The sequence below is a fragment of the Lontra canadensis genome, unplaced genomic scaffold (assembly GCF_010015895.1).
Source record: "Lontra canadensis isolate GAN:19392208 unplaced genomic scaffold, GSC_riverotter_1.0 scaffold5, whole genome shotgun sequence".
NCBI lineage: Eukaryota > Metazoa > Chordata > Mammalia > Carnivora > Mustelidae > Lontra > Lontra canadensis.
The window spans coordinates 7,145,425-7,166,863 of NW_022630999.1; the positions used below are offsets into that span (position 1 = coordinate 7,145,425).

Below are 21,439 nucleotides of genomic sequence, written 5' to 3' on the forward strand. Positions count from 1 at the left end.
CTCTTGCCTCTTCCCCACCTCTAGTAAGTGCTCAGGAATTCCTCAAGATTTGGGGCCTCTGTGGTATGGTTGAGAACAGCAAATTCTTCTTATATGTATATGTTATAACTCCCTCATTTTTAAGGGTGTAAGAGAGGTGGTAAGTTGTTATTTACCAAAACATGAACTTTCATAGAAAGTGTGTTGTTAAATAGAAAATCTTCTTGGTTTGATGAACACTCTGATGGCACTAGCGGAGCCTTAGGGCCAGAAGAGAGGTGAATAATTTGGCAAAATAATCTAGAGTGTGGCATCTCCAAGACAATGTAGGGGTAGGGGAAGAAAAGAGATGAGAGAAAGATGAGAAGCAAGTGGAAGAGAAGTTTCAGCCGTAAGACCCAAGGATGGGGTCCAAGTCATACAGATGTCTCTGGGGTGAGATATCCCAGGCCAGAATATTTGTACTTACAGACAATTCTAAAATGCAATTTTAAATTATCTGTATTATCATAATTATAAAACCTACCCTGTTGCCTCAAATCCTCAATAAAGCCTAAAAATCATTGTGGAAATTGAGCAAGAAGGGAGTTTCATATCTCTGGTTCTACAGGGACATGAACAAGCCACGTAGGACAATCAAATCCATCACTTTATGGAAAATGATGTAATGCAGAAGCAGAAAGGGCTCATACTGTATACATAACCCTAACGGAAGCCTCCCCAGCTCCTCCCTAAATCCCCGTGTCTTTGTCTCCTGATTCTGTAAATGTCTGCATCACTCGTTCTACTTTTCAAGAAGAAACTTTATCCCTAACTCTTTTCTCCCATCATACCTCATAGCCAAACTCTCATCACAGAATCCTAATTTTTACTGTGGCATACCATCCCCTTCTGGGGTTTCTCCCTTCCTTAGTGTAGCTTGCATCACCATGCCAAAACAGTTCTAAGCACCTCCTCACTGTCCACTCTCTCCAGTCCTCTGCCTCCATGCTACACCCAGTTATCTATCAAAAATGTAGATCTGGTCAAGTCACTATGACATTAAATGCCATTATCTACCTCCCTATTGTTCACAGGATGAGATCTTTACTTTAGCCTGGCTCAACGCTTTCTTGCAAATGTGCTCCTGCTCCACTGCAAGCATCATCTACCATTCCCTACTCTACGTGCCATACTTTGAGGCCATCCATATCATTTCATCTCCCAGCCTTTCCCCCCATCTCCTTGTCTTTCCCTACAAAGACCTGGAGCAAAATATCCATCCTCTATCTCCTCACCCCAATTCAAAATATCAACTAAAGTTAAAGATAAAAGTCTGATCAGAATTACATTTTACCTTCAGACAATACTTGAACTGCTTAATACTTGAACTCAAAAGAATAAATGATATGTGCAATTCTGCACATTGTATCACACTCATGGGAAAGAGCTAGAGATCTTTGGTGGTTGCTCACATTGTATACTTACAAGTAATCACCACTCCAACATATGTGGCTGGGCTTGACAAATGGAATACCCATACTATGGAGGGTGATCCTTGCTTCTGGTATAGAGCAAGGAATAGAACAGAGAGTGAGAAGAATGGAATTTGCACCTTTGTTTCCTCATTCATTGTCCAACTGGCCTTAAGCAAAACATTTCACGTCTCTGAACCTCAGTTTTTATCTGTAAGACAACTTCCCAGGTTTGCTGTGCAGATCAAATGGAATTAGATATATAAAAATAGTCCGTGAGTGGGAGAGAAAAGGCTTTGGAATAAAGTGCTATACAAATGTGAAAAGGAGCGTTATGAAAAGATAACTAGACATGGAGTCAAAATGCATGGTGTTACGTGTTGTTCTGTGTCCTAGAAAAAAAATGGGTTGAAGTCTTAATCCCCTGTACCCATTACTACGGCCCATTTCGAAGTAGGGTGTCGGCAGACATAGTAAGATGATATCATTAGAGTGGGCCCTAATGCAATATGACTGGCCTCATGAGAAGACGAAAGAGACACACATGGGGAGAATACCCCATGAAGATACTGGAATGATGAATCTACCTACAAGCTAAGGAACACCAAGGATTGTCAACCATCACCAGAGTTAGAGGGAAGGCATGGAAAAGATTCTCCCTCAAAGCCGTCAGAAGGAGTGGGCCTTGCTGACACCTTGATTTCAGACTTTTAGTCTCTGAAACTGGGGAGACAGTAAGTTTCTCCTGTTTTAAGCCCCCCAGTTTGTGCTACGTTGTGCGGCAACCCTAGGAAACTAATAATACACGTGAGTATAAATTTTAGCTCTGTCAGTTACCGGCTTTAAGAATGTGTGTTAAATTCCTTAAGCTTTTCCTCTGATACCTGAAGGACACTTACCTTTCTGTGATAGTTTCTCTGAGGCCACTGGCCACTCCTTTGACCACAGTGCTAGCTTTGGGGGTCAGCACCACCTGAGATATAAAAAACGAGCCCTTCTTTCTTCTCTCCGTGATGGATGCCTGAAGAAACTGGATCAGTTTTTCCGGGTCTGTGGTGTTGGCCCAGGGTGCTGGCATCATCTGCCCGGGCCAGAGAAAGGGCACTTCCAGAGCCACCGGACTGTGGTAGAAGACCAGCACTTGATAGTCTTTCTCCCACAGGTACTTCAGGCTAACTTCCTGGGCAAAAATCGCTGGGCACATCTTGTTTCCATAGATGTCTTTCAGCATTTGGACCAGTTTTTCATGGTGATATTTCTGCATCCCATAAAAATGGTTGAAGTCCAAGAATACCACCTCCTTATGGTGATCTGTGAGGAATGCATTAATCTCCTCAAGGCCTTCATTGACTTTGGCACTGAACAAGCCATGAGCAAAGTAGAGTTCATTGTCGGGGTCTCTGGGCTTGGTGGAAATTCGAAGATCAAAATAACGGATCCCAGCTCCTAGCTGACCAGTAAAGTTCATTGTTTGAGTGGCTAACCATTTCCGCATCAGCTTTTTGGCTACAGTTCCAAACACAGAAACAAAATTCTGGACGGTTTCTGGCTGTTCGGGCCCTACTGGTGAGGCTTCATCAATGTAGAAGCTGAAGGAATCGTGAGATCCTAGAAAAATAACAAGGCATAATGTGGTTATAGTTCAGTCCTGTGTTCTTCCCAACTTCTTTCCCTCTTGCAAAGTCCATCTCTCTCCCTTAAATGAATGAAAGGAAATAATGAGCAATATTTGCTTAGTTCAGTCTCAGGTCTTAGGAGGGTCCTTTTTATAGCCTATATAGCATGCATAGCACATCAACAGATCTGATTATAACATTATGTTCAAATTTCTTCTGATCAATATTATGAATAAAAACGATCACCTTCTACTTCTGTAAACAAAGAATTTACTGTACGCATTAGGATTGTCTTTCCATACAGGTGGCGTAAGTGACCATTTATAACGTGGAATTTATGGGGATTCACTGGTTTCCAAATACTTTGTCTACTATCTTGCCCTCTCCCTCCATTTTTTTTTTAATTTTTTAAAAAGATTTTATTTATTTATTTGACAGAGAGAGAGAGAGAGAGAGGAAAATCATAAGTAGGTAGAGAGGCAGCAGAGAGAGAGGGGGAAGCAAGTTCCCTGCCGAGCAGAGATCCCGATGTAGGGCTCGATCCCAGGACCCTGAGATCACAACCTGAGCCAAAGGCAGAGGCTTAACCCACTGGCCACCCAGGCGTCCCGCTCTCCCTCCATTTTGAGTTGATTTTAACGGTAGGTAACTTGTTTCAATGAATGGGCACTTGATCAACATATGAGTTGCTACCTCATATTCTCTGGAAAGCACAAGAGGTCCCTATAGAGAAAGGGAGAAATAAGCAAGAGGACAGACAGTACGATGTTGATATATTTAACATCACTCCTGACCTTGCATTTGAGCAACTATGAACTCAGATAAGGCTAAGTACTTTTCATATATTGAATAAACAATTTTTCTTAGAGGTTAACAAAATGAACAGCATTAAAAAATTAACTGACAGACTATTTTCTTTACAAATATTTCCTCTCAACAGTGAAAGCTCTCTTTGGAGTTGGCTTCCAAATTTGGAAGAATTTCTTCTAGGAAGAACGAGGTCAACCTATTTAATTATGATCATTATTTTTTTTTCGTCTTTTACAAATACCAGAACTGCAGAAATGTAGCAACAAATGTGCATGATTTGCCAGTAAATATAGAAGGCCATTTAAAATACTGTTGGACCTATGAAGAAAAATTATTTCAAGTGTTAATTTTATTTTTTAAAGTCTCCTTTAATTCTTGGGCACAACCTACTGAACAGGTAAAATGAAATTAATGTATCCTGAATTTTTCACACATTAGTAAGGGCAGATGTCATCATGCCCCATCTGTTACTCAGGCTTCCTCCAACCGTGTTGTCTTACTCCCGATTTAGTTCTCTCGAAATGAAAAAACACACACCTGGTTCCAGTTCCTACATTCCTCCCAGCCAACACACACACACACACACACACACACACACACTCCCCATTCCTTTTAGCATCCAGGGCCTTTGCCTGATAAGCTATTTGAAGCCATTTCTCCCCCCAACCCTGCAGTGATGCAATATTTATCTTTGTCTATATTCCATATCGACATCAATTTCTATCTCTCTATGTACATCTACCTGTCTATGTCGAACATTAAACAGCCAAGAGGAAACACAAGAATATGAACTTCAGACACCTCTGTAAGTTGTTAGAGAAAATGTTTTGAAAAATACTTTAATACCTTAAAAATGATAACCTTTAAGATTTGGAACAGCTAACTCCTCAGAATTATTAGATTTTTTTAAACAATGAAAAGTAACCCCAAAATACAGAAATGCCATGTTTAATTTAATCTGGTACTATCTGATCTATTTATCTTTAGTACATGGTATGGGGAGAAAATGTCAGCACTTTCTGAATAAGCAGAACTGACAGTTGGGATCTGGCATTGGCAAATTTTAACAGGGATTTAAATTGCTGCTTATTGATTTATTAGTTGTTGTTCAGCCAATTGCTAATATAAATGAAAAAGCTGAACAAACTGTACTGTGGATCAATATACAGAGAAAATAGGTTTAAAGAAAGAAAGAAAAAGGAGAGTTTAAGAAGAGCTATAATTAAATGTTCTAGGATTAAAATAGGTACAAATGACTAAATAAACCTTCAAAATAAGGGTTAATTTATAAAATTAAAAAAAAAAGAAGTTAATTTCCAAGCACATAAAAAGAAAGGTGGATGAGAACAATTGTTTACCTCCATAACCTAGTAGAAGACATGACTGGAAGAAAGCAGAAAGGGAATTATATATGACTAGATTTCTTTTTCCAGAAATGAGTGGCTCTTTATTTTCAGTATGACTTTAGTTTCACTGTTCTGACATGTGGCTATCTGGCAAATTGAAAAAAACAAAAACAAAAACAAAAAAACCCTAGGAAATTCACCAATTTTGAAAATCCTATAAAAGAACATTAGTCTCTAGTTAAATTATTTGTTGACATTTCAGGAAAATATAAGATCAAAATAAGGCAATGTTAAAAGAAAAATTAGAAACAGCTGTCAGTAGAAACCATTGGTGCCCCGACTAATATTTGTTCTAAGCTAGAAGACTCTGAGGTCCATGTCCAGCATTTGGCGCAGAATGAGGCACCAGATGCAAGCATTACTTGGAGGGAAGAATTAAATCTTCAATCAATACAAAACACTATCTTTGCATTTGGGGAGAAAATACGTAATCTAATGTTGGCCAAAAAAGAAATATCTTCATGGCTTTTGATTTCATTTGGAATAGTAATTCCTCCCCAATTTCAACACTTTCACTAAACTATACAATTTTCTATTTGTTTGAATATAAAACAAAAATACAATGGTATTTTAGGACTTTCAATAACAGAAGAAAAGTCTGGCCCCACCCTGGTTCTTTAAAATCAGAGAGCCCTGACCACAAGAGTGCTAAGCGTTATTTCTTTGTTCTCAGCTACCTCCACAACCTTTCTGCCTTATCTGGTCTAATATTTTGCATCTATACTGGTTCAATATTCCTGGACTCCTCACCTCTTACTTTTTCTTGTCTATAGCCCCAAACTCTTATCCTGGACTTGATACTTAATGTTGCCACCCTGATTTTAAACTTAGCCTCTCAATTTTAGGTTTGATTTGCCTTCTCCACTCTGAGAAGAGCTGGCCACTCCCACTTTGAACCCATAATAATCAAGTTCATTTGCTCTGGCTCTGAATAAGTTAACGGAGCGGAAGAGGTCATTTTTCATTTCTTTGAAACAAGCACTTTTATCATTTTCTCCTTAGTCTGCTAAATCATTCCTTCATTCAGGCAGTAGACATGCTTCTAAAATAGACCCCAACAATCCGTGCATTCTGGCATTCATTACCCTCCCCCTTAACCCCCACAGTAGGGGCCCAATCTGGTGACTTGTTTCTAATGAATTAAATAACACAAACATGATGGGATACCACATCTGAGATTAGGTAACAAAAGTTGTGACTTCCATCTTGCTACTCTCTCCCATGCTGACTTTGATGGAGCACAACACCATGTTGGAGAGGCCCATGTGTCGAAGAACTGGGAATAGGTCCTGCCAATGGCAAGCTAGGAAATGCGGCCTTCAATCTAATAGCCTTCAAGGATTGGAATCCTGTCAACAGCCAATGGCTAAGCTTGAAAGCACATCCTGCCTGCCCTGCAAGGATCCTGCCTTGTGAAACACCCTAAAACAGAGAATACTGTTAAGTCTTGCCTGGGTTCCTGACCCATAGAAACTATATTATTTTAAGTGATTAAGTTTTGGGATAAATTGTTACACAGCAACAGTTAACTAAAACAGGCTATAACAACTCTTTTGCAATCAACAAAGGGATTTGAGGTCTATAGACCCAACTGCCTAATATAAGAACTTGGAATTTTACTACATATGTGGTGAGCATAGCATAACATACAGAGTTAAATCACTATATTGTACACCTAAAACTAATGTAACATTGTGTCAACTATACTCAAAATGAATGAATGAATGAATAAATAAATAAATAAATACTTGAAATTTCAATGAAGGTAAATTAATTAAAAATGTTCATGTGCAGGGGCTCCTGGGTGGCTCAATTATTTAAGTGTCTTACTCTTAATTTGGGTTCAGGTCATGATCTCAGAGTCATTAGATCAAGCCCAGAGTCAGGCTCCATGCTGGACATGGAGTCTGCTTTGGATTCTCTCTCTTCCTCTCCCTCTGCCCCTTCCTATCCCCCACCCCCTGCTCATGCTCTCTCTCTTTAAAAAAACAGTTCATGTTGCATCTTTCTGTACTTGAAAACAAGGCATCAGATAAGAGAATGAAAGAAACAGAGTTGGTTTCAAGAAGAGAAGGTCTTCTTGAATGTACAAATGGAGTTATTTCATTCTGCATACTGTCATGATCTTTGATGTCATCTGTTCTAACCAACTAGCATGCAACATCCATTTTATTAACTAAAAAATGTAAGAAATATGTAGGATAATCTCATTTTATGATCTCCAGTAGCATTGGACTCAGCTTCTCATCCTATCATGTCATGTGGTAGGAAAAGTTCTAAGATGACCCCCAAAACATCCACACTCTGAGTACAGATGCCCTGTTTAATTCCCTTCCCCTTGAGTGTCATGTATATGATGGGGTATCATTCTAATGATTATGTTCTAGTATATAGAAAGGGAAAATTTCCTCAGATTAATCAATTGGCTTTGAGTTAACCAAAGAGAGATTATCCTATCCTGGGTGGGCCTGACCTAAGCAGGTAAACCCATAAAACAGAAACAACAAGCAGCAAAAGGGTTCTGTCTGTTTTAGAAAAGCAATACAGTGCTATAGAGAGGGTCATATAGTCTTTGATGGGATTAATACCAAAGTGGTATGAAACTTACTTTAAGTTGAAAACATCTGAATAATCAGCAGCCACAAACAGAAACATTTATCTAAATTTAAGCAGAGCTTCTGAAAATACAGCTGCCAGTGACCTCTCTTGATTGAGAAAAGACTGACCCTGAGCACTAGGAAGTATAAATTTAGCTGCTCTTTATAACCTTCCACACTGGCCTACTGAAACCCTGCCTGTCTCCCTTTGGGTAAGTTTATTAGTTTAAGTTAATTTGGTTAAGCCTATTCTTCCTAGTTATTTAGTGGGTTACTCATCTCGGAGTGATCCTGCATATACACTGTGCATGCAGAGATAAACCTTGTCTTTTCTCCTGGTAATCTAACATCAATTAACTTTCAGACTGCTGATCACAGGACCCAAGCTGGGAAAGGGGAAGTGTTTCTCCCAACCCTGTGGAATCGTGGGCAGCCACGTGGAGCTTGAGGACCACAGCCCCACAACTCTAGGAACTAGATTCTGCCAGCAAGCAGCAAGCTTGCTAGAGGAGCCTCAGCCTCCGATGATGAAATTACAGCCTTGGCCAACACGCGGATTTCAGTCTGGTGCAGTCTGGCCTTCAGATTAAAGTAATGGTAATGAATGCTGTGCAAAGTGAGTGTTGAGAGACGAGCCTCGAATTCGAGCTCAATCACAAACTCACCATTTAACTGATGATGGATCATCAGATTGTTAAGCTTTCTGGCCTTTGGTTTCCCCGTTTGCCAAATTAAATTACTCTCCATACCTACTCCATGGGATTCTCACAAAGAATAAATGAAATCATGTTCACAAAAGTTCCATAAAAAGACTATAAACCTTAAATTACAGTTATTTTCTTGGGGTGGCATCCCTAGTCACGAAAACATAAATTCAGTAGTGACCAAGAAAACATTACCTAGATTAATATACATTGGGACAGCTGTGCAAGTTCAGATGGGAGGGAGGACAAGAAAGGAAATTATTTAAATTGTAGGACTTAGGTTTGTAAATGTTTCTTGAAAACAAGGTTCATCTCTACCATTTGTCTAAGATTTTAGCAGATATTGAGCAATCAAATTTACCCCATTCCTTGTTGCTTTGAACAGCAACTAAATATTTACGTTCTGCCATCTTCTTATACTAAACACTAACCGTCTTGCTTTCGGTATCTTCCCATTGTTATCTATACAGGTTCTCCGGGATGGACTTCTGGTTGGTCCCTTGATTTGGCCATAGTTCCATTTCAAATTGTACAAAATGATGGGTTTAATAAACATCAAAGAGAAGGTATCAAGTCAATTTCATCTGTGAACCTTCAGAACAAAAGGCCTTCAGAACAAGATGTTAGGGTTGGATGTGCCCATGGGTGTGCAATTCCAGTATCTCTAACCTGACCTTAGACTTCAGGCTCTGACTCTATCAGAAGAAGAACCGCTCGCCTCCTTGCTCTGCAGAGCACTGAGCTTGCTTGCAAGTTCATGTATGGCATGCCATGCTTCCCTCTCCCGGCCCATTTTATTCCCGTCGTTTGGCTCAGTGCTGAGGTTTTCAAGACTCCTGCTGTCTGGTAACAGGTTTCTTGCATATTTGATACTTTGATACCTTTTATGATAATAGGGCCAACACTCCAGGAGTGAGGAAGCATATGTACCCTCCACCTGTGAACCAAAGGAAAACTGCTGGGTGAGGAACTGAAAGGGTAGATTTCATTTTTGAGGCCCTTTTCTACGGTGGAGATAGGCAGGGGGCAGAATCGCGACTTTCTAAGGGAAGAGACACAGCTCTGGAGTGAAGTTTACCCTCTTGTCTTCCCTTTATGAAATTCTTTTTTTTTTAAGATTTTATTTATTTCTTTGAGAGAGAGAGAGCACATGTGTACTAGTGTAGGAGCAGGGGAGGGGTAAGAGGGAGAGGGAAAAAAGCAGGTTCTCTGATGAGCAGGGAGTCCAATGCAGGCGTTGATCCCAGGACCGCCAGATCATGACCTGAGCCGAAGGCAGACACTTAGCCAACTGAGCCACCCAGGCTCCGTGCTTTATGAAATTCTTAATCCTAGTCTTCCTTTATGACCCATGTGTATTCCCTTCACTGTGACAAATAATTTTTTCACTCATGGTGGCTTTCCTTTCTCCTGCATGCATAGTCCTTTTGGTCTGCAGTCTCCCCTCATCAGCTAGGAACTTATTTTAGATGTTGTTATTAACACTTAATCGTGTTCATTAAATATTTTCTTTCTGTATCTAGCTTTCCACCTGCAAACCCTCCTCTCTACACACACATATAGGCACACACTATAGGCAGATTATAAACTTCCTAAAAAAAAGAAAAAAACAAAACTCTAAGCCTTATAATTTCATGTCCACTACCACACCTGGTTTTATGTATATAAAATTATTTGAAGTCAATGGGTCAAAATCGTTCATATAGGATATTCTGTGAAGTGAAATAACTAATTCTAATTGTCATTTTTACAGATTAGGCCATTTTTCTTTACCATTTCCACTCAAATTTCTCAGGAGATTAGTGTACACACCCTGGCTCTCTTTCCCCAACTTCCATTCCATCTCTCATCTACTGTGATCTGACTATCACTGTTGCCACTCATTTCAATCCTCTGTGAAATATCATTGATGATGACAACAGAAAATCTTTGAGCCACTTCTGTGACCTCATTCTGAAGTCCTCCCACAGACTCAGCAGGCATTCAGCTAATGGTTGTAACTCAGCAACAATTTAGTTGTCGAACAATCAAATGAGTGAATCCTGCTCAGCCTTTCTGGAACATTTGACACTGCTATGCTCCCTTCTTGAAATCTTTTCCTCCTTTGGCTTTTGGAACATGGCTCTTGCCTAGTTTTTCTATACTCTCTGTGATTGTCCTTTCTCAGTCTCCTTCACAACCTTTCATTGTTCTTCCAGTTCCTAAATGACGTTAAGCAAAGCTCTATTCAAGCTCTACTCAAGCCACCAAAGTGGCTCTGTGCTTTTTCCTCAGGTAATCTCATCCACCTCTTTGGCTTCATGCCTTTAATAGATGGAACATGAACTGAACTGATACCATCTCTTCTGACCTGCATTCCATATCCCCTGACTGCCAAGCAGGCAACTGAATTTCATGACTTCATGGGAATCTTAAACTTAAAATGTTCCAGGTGACCCTTAACATCTTCCTCTTCCAAACTGCTCCTTTTCGGGTGCCCCCTAACATAATTATCTTATAATCCTTCTACCTTATCCTTGGGTTTATCTTCAATTCTTACCTGCCTCTCAAACCTCACATTTAATCGGTCTTAGAGTCCCATTGTATTGGCCTTCAAATCTTCTCTCAGATGGGCTTTCTTCTTTTCTGTTCCAGTGGCCTGGTTTCCTGTTGGGGCCACTAAAATAGCTTTCGGGTACGATTCCCTTGATCCCGGCTGCCACCATCCCACCCTCCTCAAAGGTTTTACCTTGTCTTGGCCTCTAGAATAGATTTAGTCTTAGAGAAAAGATACAGTCAATCCCAGCTAAATACACTGGTATTCATCAGCACGTTCCTCTTGCTTTCTGTCCTATTTTCATTAACAGGAATTTTGATTCGGTAACTTATATCTAAGTGTCCAACTCTTCTAGGGAAATTATCTGCTCTTATAAGCCCCTGCAACCCCGACAGAGACTGAAATCTCATCCCTAAATGCTAGAGTGGTAATGAGAACCTGGTTATCTATTGAGTCTGTCTGCCTATTGGTATTCCTTTAATATCCTTCAATGCTTTCTCCAGAGTACTCATTAGCCAGCTCCATTCCCTGTTACCTCATACTAAATCCCTACACACAATCTTTTGTGCAGACTCTGGCCTTGAGAGGCCACAAACCTGACTGATGGCAGATGGACATCAGCGCATGATCCTCTCGGCAGGTAGATTGGTAATGCCCATCCCTGATAGTACCTGAAATAAATAAAATCCTCTCTTGGTTTCTAACTGTAACGGGGGAGAGAAAATACCCAGATTATGAAGACAATATTAATTCTCAAGTCACTTTTACTTGGTTTGGAAGTCAACCAGTTTTTTCCACTGTAAATACGTGATGCTCAATCTGAGAGAGAAAAAAAAAACTTTAAAATTAATTAGTTGGTTCTTACCTGACAGCCTATAATTAATCTCATTAATTTACGTTTACCCCATTAATTACACTGATCAGTTACTGGGAGGTTTTTGGAGATAAAGACCAAACCTTGAAAGATAGGATCACTACTTACTCCCAGCACATAATCGTGCCCCAGTGCCCCAGCACACGATCAGGTCTTTGTGGACAATTCAAGAGATTTTGCATCAACAGAGATAATGGACAATATGTATCAGAAACAAAAACACTTTTAGAATTGAACAGATAATTAAAAACCACACACTTGTAATACGTATACTTCATTTGACAAAATAAATGTATAGAACATACATTTTCAAATAGTAAATCTGACATATCTTGCAGAACACTGAGATGAAACCCTTCATAACAGAGTGATCAAAATAGTCATGCTGTGACTTATCTTTGGCTAAATCTATATCTTTCGTACTGTGTAACGCCTTCCCCTGCCAGCACACCTCAGAGACAGTGAGCTGAGGTAAAGGAGGTTGGTTTACTCCGCTAAGTCTTTTGATCCAGGATCCCAGATGCTAAATTTGAGAAGCCTTATTACATTGATGCTTCCCAGGAGTACAGAAGCTCAATATTCATCACAATTTCCGTAGAATTGCAGGGCTGTTTCCTTAAACCAATAGATAAACCGACAGCGAATAGCTTAAGAGCGGCAGTGTTCCAATCAAGGGGCAGGAAGAACAGCTTGTTCTAATAGTCACCCTTGGTGAAACTATTAAACCTGCTTCTCATATGAATTTCTTTTTAAGAGCTATCAATAGGGGTTGCCAGAAAAATAATTAAAAGAGACCCCAAGAAACAGAGAAGTTTGAGATTACTGCCTAAGCCAGCCCAGGCATGCAGTCTCCCTTTCCGCAGCATCCATCTGGGCCCTTCTCCCCAGCAGCTGGTCACATGGAATCAAGCTCCAAGGTTTTGCTGTGTAGACCGTGCTGCTAAGCCAGCACCGACAGCATCGCGACCTTCGGAGCCTAGCCACACAGCATCGGTGAGGCCAGCTTCCACAAAGGGAAGGTCCTGAGACCAGGAAGAATCTGTAACCCAGATATAAAGATGTAAGAAAGAAATCAGTACATCAGGAGTGTTTGCTGGGTAATTCGAAAGAGCAACAGACCATCTGCTTTCCTAGAGACTCAACCAGTGGTGATTTTGACCCCAGAGATATTTGACAATGTGTGAAAATACTTTGCATTGTCACAACACAAGGGAGCTGCTACTGGCATCTCATGGGTAGAAGGTCGGGAACGCTGCTGCACGTCCTCCAAGGCACCAAGTGCTCCCACACCAAAGAATCAACCCGCCCAAATGCCGGTAGCAACAAGGTTGAGAAAGCCTATGCTGGTGAAAAGCATACAGGCAGATGGGGTGGCTTCCAGTGGTAGAAACCAAACACTCCCAATGTCCTGGCTTCATCTATTATACCCATGCTTCCCCACACCCGCAACTCTCTTGCTCGCGTCTCATGGTGCCATTCTACTTTGAATCTGTCTAAATACAGCTGTCACTCTTGAGGCATTGCTTTTGAGTTCGTTTGTAACGCAACAGGATAGGTGGCTTTGCACTCATCTCTAGATTTTTACCTCAAAATTTCGTTCAATGGTTCTGACAAGTTCTCAAAGTGATCAGTAGCTCTTTGGGGCCAAGATTAAACCCATGCAGACAGGTCCCTTTTACTCGCCGATCTCCATCTCCATTCCAGAAGCTTCTGTGTGGCACGATTTGTCTAGCTCTTATTTAATGGGTTAAAGAAATCAAGCACCTATTGTGCGCAAGATGTATGAAAGTTCTGTATATGGCTGTGAAGAAGTGGAGATGGGTTTGGAAAAATGACAATAACAGCACTTACTAAATCGAAAAAGGGAGAGTGATTTCCCTCTGTTTCTTTCTTTTTTTTTTTCCCAAGTTTTTTTTTTTTTTTTAATTCTAGTTAGTTAATATATACTATGATATTAGTTTCAGGTATAGAATTTAGTGATTCAACACTTCCATACAACACCTGGTGCCCATTGCAACACGTGCCCTCCTCAACCCCTATTACCCATTTAGCCCCTCCCCTCTACCCCTTCCCCTCTGGTAACCATCAGTTTGTTCTCTATAGTTAAGAGTTTTTCCTTGATATTTCTTTCTTTTTTTTCCCCCTCTATGTTCGTTTGTTTTGTTTCTTAAATTCCACACAGGAGTGAAATTATGTGGTATTTGTATTTCTCTGACTTATTTCGCTTAGCATTATACTGTCTAGCTCCATTCACATCATTGTAAATGGCAAGATTTCATTCTGTTTTATGACTCAGTAATATTCCATTCTCTCTCTCTATATATATATCACATCTTCTTTATTCATCCATTTCTTATGCTCCATCTTCTGCTCTGCTAGGCCAAGCTTTTGGTAGACATTTATTATCTATTGTATGCCATGCACTGTGTCAGGGATATGGAAATAAAACAAGACTCATCTGGGTTCTGTCCTTGTGGAGTTCAGATCAGAGTGAGCGGAAATAGACCAGGAAAGCCACCATTACCATAAAGTATGATGAATGCCATGATAAACTATATATGATACCTTTTGATAAAACAGTAGTTCAGTCCTGAGCTCGACATGATATTTTGTAATAATTAATAATCAAAGCTAAAGGGTAAGAACAAAACCCCAAACACAAGCCATCATTAAAGCTATACTTTTTCAATGTCAAAATGCATAGGGAACTCTTCGGTCTCTTGTTAAAATCTAATTATGTTGATCTGAGATGGGGCATGAGATTCTGCACTTCTAACAAGCTCCCAGGTATTACCAATGTTGTTTAAAGGACCACACTTTGAATAGCAAGGTTTTAAGGTAATATTGGCCTATTCTTGATCAAAAATTGCTGGTAAACTGCCTTCTCTCTCCATTTTTCTATGCTTCCCCATCCCTCAGTTCCCTTATCGTCACACGCACCCACCCACCCCCCCCCCCCCCCGACACACACACTCACACACTGATGCATACATATGCTTCTGCTTGCATGCTTTCAAAGTTTGGGGAGATGTCATAATGCCTGTGTTGTGGGTTCTTGACTGAGTACTTTGCTGTCAGGGTGTCTGGGCAGCTCAGTGGGTTTGGCATCTGCCTTCAGCGCAGGTTGTGATCTCGGGGTCCTGGGATAGAGTCCCACATTGGGCTCCTTGCTCAGTGGAGAGCCTGCTCCTCTCTCCCCCTCTGCTGGTCCCCATGCCTGTGTGCTCTCTCTCTCTTTCTCAAATGAATAAATTAAAAAAAATAAAAAAAATACTTTGCTGTCTCACAAAGAAGAAAATCTGAACTAATCTTTTTATTAACAAATTTATTGATAATTTTTATAATAAGACATATATTTTTATACATTTTCTGAGGTCATTTGCTTTTAATACTCATATGAACACTGGAAATCAATCTTCTGTCTTAATTAATAACAAAACACAAGTCCCTGGCCATAAGGAAGGCAACAGCAGATCTGAGTCTCGCTCCTCTTATTCTTGAGGCCATGAAACTGCAATTTCTTCAAATGTCTCTATTTCCAGACTCATAATGGCCTCTCTACCAGATGCTGTGATTCAGGGAAAAGGATGAATCAAAGATGACTAAATAAGAAAGAAGGGAGGTGGTGTCCATGAAAGAAATGGGGCAAAGATCAGGAAGAAAAATGGCATATTTTGTCAAGAGTCTTGGCCTTGCGTGTTTTAGCAGAGTCTAAAGGGGAACTCATATATCTGTTGGCAAATAATCTGGGAGAGAACCAGAAAAAAAAATCATGTTCCTTTTGGCAATTTTCTCTGCCTTAACTCCTAAAGGGCCTGAACAGCTGAAGAAGGACCAGACATCCTGGATTTGAGAGAGACATGCTTAATCTAAGAGGCAACAAGAAAACCTGTTTTGCACAGCCCACTGCGTGGTTCTTTCCCCATTAACTGCCCCCTTAGATGTTCCATGAAGTTGAAGGAAATTGGAATCCCAGGGGTCTTTAGTCCAGGGTCCCACAGTCCCTTAAGATGGGTCACTCTCCCTTTGCTGGCTGGACTCCAGCTACACTGGGATTCTTTCTGCTTATTGAATATGTTAAGTTCATTCCAACTTAACCCTTGTGCTCACTATTCCCACTGCTTGCAATGCTCTGCCCCCAGTTATTTTTAGGGCTGGGATCTTTTTGTTCAAGTCTCAGCTCAATTGCCAGCTTTTTAACTAAACCTTCCTGCATCTACAGTGTATAACTCATTCAACCTTTCCCTGCTGCCTGTCAGGCTCTATCACATGATCAACTTTTATTCTCTTCATAGTATTTATCACAAGCTATAAGTTTCATTTTATTTAATTGCTTATTTGCTTATTGTCTATCTCCCCTCACTAGAATTTAATTCCATGAGAATCAGAATCTAATCTGCCTTGCTCCCTACTACATCCCCACTAAAAGGCACAGTAATTGGCACATTAAAGATATTCAGTAAATTTGGTGCATGAAATAATATCTCTCTAAGCCTCAATATCCTATTCTGTAAATAGGACTGATAGTACTATCTACAAATAAAGTTTATAAAGTAAATAATAAGCACCGAACATTGATCACAGAAAATACTCAATAAATGTTAGCTTTTATTATCAATATTAGCTATTATTTCTTCATTACTAACTCTGAAACCTAATTGCTTAGCACACAGCAGATGCTCACCAACAGTAGACTGAATAAATAAATGAATGAGAATTTCACCAAAAAGTTATAACCAGTTTGGCTGTCATAAGTTCTTAGAACTACTCCATGAAATACTGCCACAGCATCTAGGGGTGCTATAGATAGATAAGTATGTTTTAAATTCCTTTCTCTTTTTGATTCCCTGGACCATGAGTCTCCTTTCCTATACTAGACACAGCAATGCCAACACCCACCTTCACTGGAAAGCTCTGCTCCTTATGAAAACGTCATTCCAGATTCTTACAAGTGGAGGTCCTCCTCCCGATATCCAGAGTCACAACCCTCAGCTTTCCCTCAATCCAGACCACCTGGAGGGCAGCTTGCTCCATGACCATCTCTTCCCCCAGGAGTACCTGGGACAGGTACTCAGAACTCAGCAGCCACTGAAGGAGAAGCTAAGGAAATTCAGCCACACTCTGGTAACATGCATCCCAAGGGCGAAGAAGTGGGGAAGGGAGAGGTGGTCAGAGACACCCAGCCTAGTCTTGCCCACTCCTCTTTAGGAGCTAGTTGTTTAAGATGCTAATGCTAATGTGTTTTTATGTATTTATTTATTTTTTTTTAAGATTTTTATTTATTTGACAGACAGACATCACAAGTAGGCAGAGAAGCAGGCAGAGAGAGAGGAAGGGAAGCAGGCTCCCTGCTGAGCGGAGAGCCCGACGTGGGGCTGGATCCCAGGACCCTGAGATCATGACCTGAGCCGAAGGCAGAGGCTTTAACCCACTGAGCCACCCAGGCGCCCCAAAATGCTAATGTGTTTTTAATGCCACCTCATCCACTGGTTTCTTCACTAGAACTTCCCTGTACTGGCGGGTCCCAGAGTTGGGGCCAGCCCTGAATGTCTGTAAGCATGGGATCCTCCCTGGTTCCCTGGGCAGACAGAATGAATGGCCCAGGGAAAGGGAGGGGACAGATTACATAAAACTCAATCCCTAGCACTAAAACCAACTATTCTGAATGAAAAGAATCTCTGTTGTGTTTTCCCTCTAAGAAGAAAACAAATATGAAACATGGCAAATAAACAGTCCAATTATTACATTCTCTTAGATTTGAGAGCCAGAAGGCCTCCGAAGCTTGTTTAGCTTTGTTCTTGTGTATCTGGCACTACTGGTTTCCCTTTTATGAATAATGAAAATCTGAAATAACACAACATTACCCTTAATCATGTTTGTACTACAGAGAGAACAACATCTCCTTGATATTTAAGCCTTTGATTCTACAATGCCCTCACAAAACATCACTTTTTGCCAACAGCTGGATCTTTTCTTATCAAAGAAGTATTTGAGGCATGGGGATTTTTTATTCCTTTGGTCCTCCTTCCAATCTCCTTTTCCCTTCCTCCAGCTTTGGGATTTGAATTCTGTGTACGGAGAAAATTGCACACCCCCTCCTGCTTTCTAAACTCATGACAGAGCTAAGGTGATGAGCGCTGTCTGTAGATCTCGTGCATGCATACCGACTGGTTGCTAAAATCTAGAATACAGGTACCAACACTAAATCTAAGAAGATTCTGGATAGTATCACCTTACTGCTACCCGATATTTTGTCTCATAAATCCAAGAGCACACATAGAGGCTACACCCAATACAAATACTCCCGAACCACTTTATCCCACTTCCTCTTCTACACCCCAGCATACATGCGGTGTTTTTATTGGCTACAGAGCAAATGTGATAACGTTAAAGGATAGTTTAAAAATATACAAAATACACAATTTTCCTACCTTACGGGAGTTACCCTAGAGAAAACCATCCATTTACCCATATAACCTTTTAGTATGCATCCATCCACATTCATAGTTTACCTAGTTCGATTAGCATGTACCAAACACATTAGGTCATATCATCAAAGTCTTTTCCCATCATTATGACATAGTCTTCAAATGTTTAAATGATTGCATTATATTGCATGTGCTAACATATTTTAGTAATTCCTCTATTAGCATGCATGTCTAAATTTCCTCTTCTATAAATTATTCTGAAGGGAACCTTGTCTTATTTTTTGTTTTTTACAATAAATTCTCAGAAAGTCAGTAGTCTGTGTGTGTGTGTGTGTGTGTGTGTGTGTGTGTCACTTAACACACTCTTTCCTCCTCTACTTTATTCTTCCTGTCTCCTCTCAGAGTTATGTCGTTCCCTTCAGAGAAGGAAGGGACCTCAAAAGCTCGCTGCGGCAGTCATGGGAGCTGTAAGTGGGGAAAATTACAGCTCTTTTGCTGTTCACTCCTGCTAAAACTATCTTCCGATCTTATACCTTTCTCTGTCTGCCTCCTGCGAGACACACATTTCTTGTTTCAGCCTCCATGCTTCCCATCTCGATTCCCCTCATTTATCTTCTATTTTTGCTAGTCCTTACTTCCGATGTCTAGTTACTCAAGACCCTACCTCAAAGTTTCCGAGCTTGGACATATGCTGTGTAGAGCACACACAGAAACAAGCACATCTCAACCACCTGTTTTATTTCTGAAGGAAATTCTTTTTTTTTTTTTTTTGGAAAAGCCTTTTTATTGTACCAGACTATTTGGGTTGTCTTCAGATAGGAACGGTTCAGATTGTATTTAAATTGTAGTCAAATGTAAACTCCCTGTTCTTATTCACTTTTTTTAGGTCTCCTCAGGGAAAAAAAAAAAAAAAGACATAACAATAGATGGAATGATCTCCCACAACAACCAGTCATTTCTAATGATCCCAGCCTGAGATGAAAACAAAAGAAACGTAACAATAGTAAACCCTGCCATTTATTGAATTACGCTTGCTAGATGTTTAATTTGGGAGTTAACACTCAACCACATAGGATTGCAAATAATTAAAAAACAACTCCCTAGTTAAAAGTTATTTATTTTTGTACGAGCCAAGCAAATACTCTGCAACTGAATGAGCACAATATTAGATCATGAAAGTCACAAATTATCTGGAACATACGGAAGGGATTGCTGTAAGCTGACTCGATCTCAGTGTCAGGAGAAGCGAAACAAGAGAAAATATGAGGGCCACTGTGTTTTCTTCACATTTAACTTGAAAGAGTCAATTCGATTTAAATCAGTAAATACATATTGAATATCTGCAACAGGAAAGGAAAGGTGCTAAGTACGTGAGAGATGTAAAGATAGATCAGGCCCTTCTTGTCTCTAATAAACTCACGTAAATGGTTTGTAAAACAATGGTTCCTGCCTTTAAGAAATTTTAAGTGAAGGGGCACCTGGGTGGCTCAGTGGGTTTAGCCTCTGCTTTCAGCTCAGGTCATGATCTCTGGGTTCTGGGATCGAGCCCTGCATCCGGCTCTCTGCTCAGCAGGGAGCCTGCTTCCCCCTCTCTCTCTCTGCCTGCCTCTCTGCCTACATGTAATCTCTGTCTGTCAAATAAATAAATAAAATCTTTAAAAAAAGAGAGAGAATTTTTTAGTGAAAAGTTCTATAGAATACTGCTGAAGAGACTTATTTTACTTGCCATTATTCATTTCTAATATTCAGTGTATTTGAATTATGGCAGATTGGCTTAGCCAAATTAGTTTCTTGGTGATGAAAGTTTTTCTATTTTCATAATTAGATTAGGTAATGGTCATCTTGCCTATGAAATCAGAGAAGGGTTTTCAAACTTCCAGTATGAGTAGTCTTCGATTCTCAGTAAAAGGTCTCATTTCTGTACCCCGGTGCAGAATGTGGTAAACCAGATATTTTTTAAAGTCTTCTACTCCAAAGAAATATGTGGAGATGTATTTTTTAAATATTTTACTTTAAAAATGTACAGCTGAACCAGTAAGAAAATAAGGAAAATCTCTAATGATCAAAACAACTGAACCAAAGAGCAGACAGAATCCAATAGGGTAAGCCAGCCCTGAAGCCTTGGATGCCATGAGGACCTTTAGTGATTTAAACCCCTAAGACGTTGGGTTTTTACAAATATACAGCAGAAAGCCTGGGCCATGTTCACATAAAGCTGAAATCCTTTGAGGCTAAAAGTATATATCTTCAATGAAAGAGAGGCTACCCTATAGAAAGGGATTTAAGAAAGCAATGTGTCCATCATGGCCTTGGTTGGCGTGGTGGGTGTAGAGAGGGAGTAGAGATGGGTGTGTGACAAGAGGGAGTAGGAATTATCTTTGGTGGGAAAATAAGTAGCATCTAAATGGGGAGGATATGCCAGGGACTTCAATTGTATTGACAATATTTTATTTTTTAACTTGTATGATAGATATGATGGTGATTGTTTTATTATTCTTATATCAGTACGTATGTCTTTAATATAGACGAAACAGGAAAAAAAAGTCACTGATAACAAATAAAATAAAAGAATTATTTTCAGATTAAAAAACATTTAAGGTAGAGCTAACAAAGGACAATTAAAATTAGAATTTTAGCCTCTCGACCCCTAGTCTTCTGCTTTTTTTTTTTTTTTAAAGAGTATTTAAATTCAAGAAATCCTAGAAGTTTTATATTTTATTGTGGGCTGTAGCTGGGTAAATCAAGAGTAAATCATTTCCAAAAGGCCTCATTTAAGGTTAACTAACACTACGTGGGCTCTTTGGGATAATTCCAAAATAGGCTTTCTGCTTGGTACAGACTTGAATACAACATCCAAATTGGATCTGGATTAGAAAATCAACCAACAAATGGTTCTTTGGTGTGGGGCAGAGTTTACTGGCAGATCCAAATGTTTCCTTTGGCCAGTCAGTTCTCAGTGACCTTGCCCATCTCTGAATTCATACAATGCTTATTATGTACCCTAATCACTTGGATACTTTGCTCTACTTTGCATT

The 21,439-nt window shown here is 39.9% G+C and overlaps 1 protein-coding gene across 1 annotated transcript in view; it reads right to left on the reverse strand.

The window, feature by feature from the left end:
* Positions 1-21,439, reverse strand: part of PLCXD3 (phosphatidylinositol specific phospholipase C X domain containing 3) — a 167,836-nt gene that overhangs the window by 52,320 nt on the left and 94,077 nt on the right. The window contains exon 2 of the mRNA XM_032851398.1: positions 2,333-3,041. Within this exon, the coding sequence (XP_032707289.1) occupies positions 2,333-3,041 (709 nt within the window). The remainder of the gene's footprint in view (positions 1-2,332; positions 3,042-21,439) is intronic.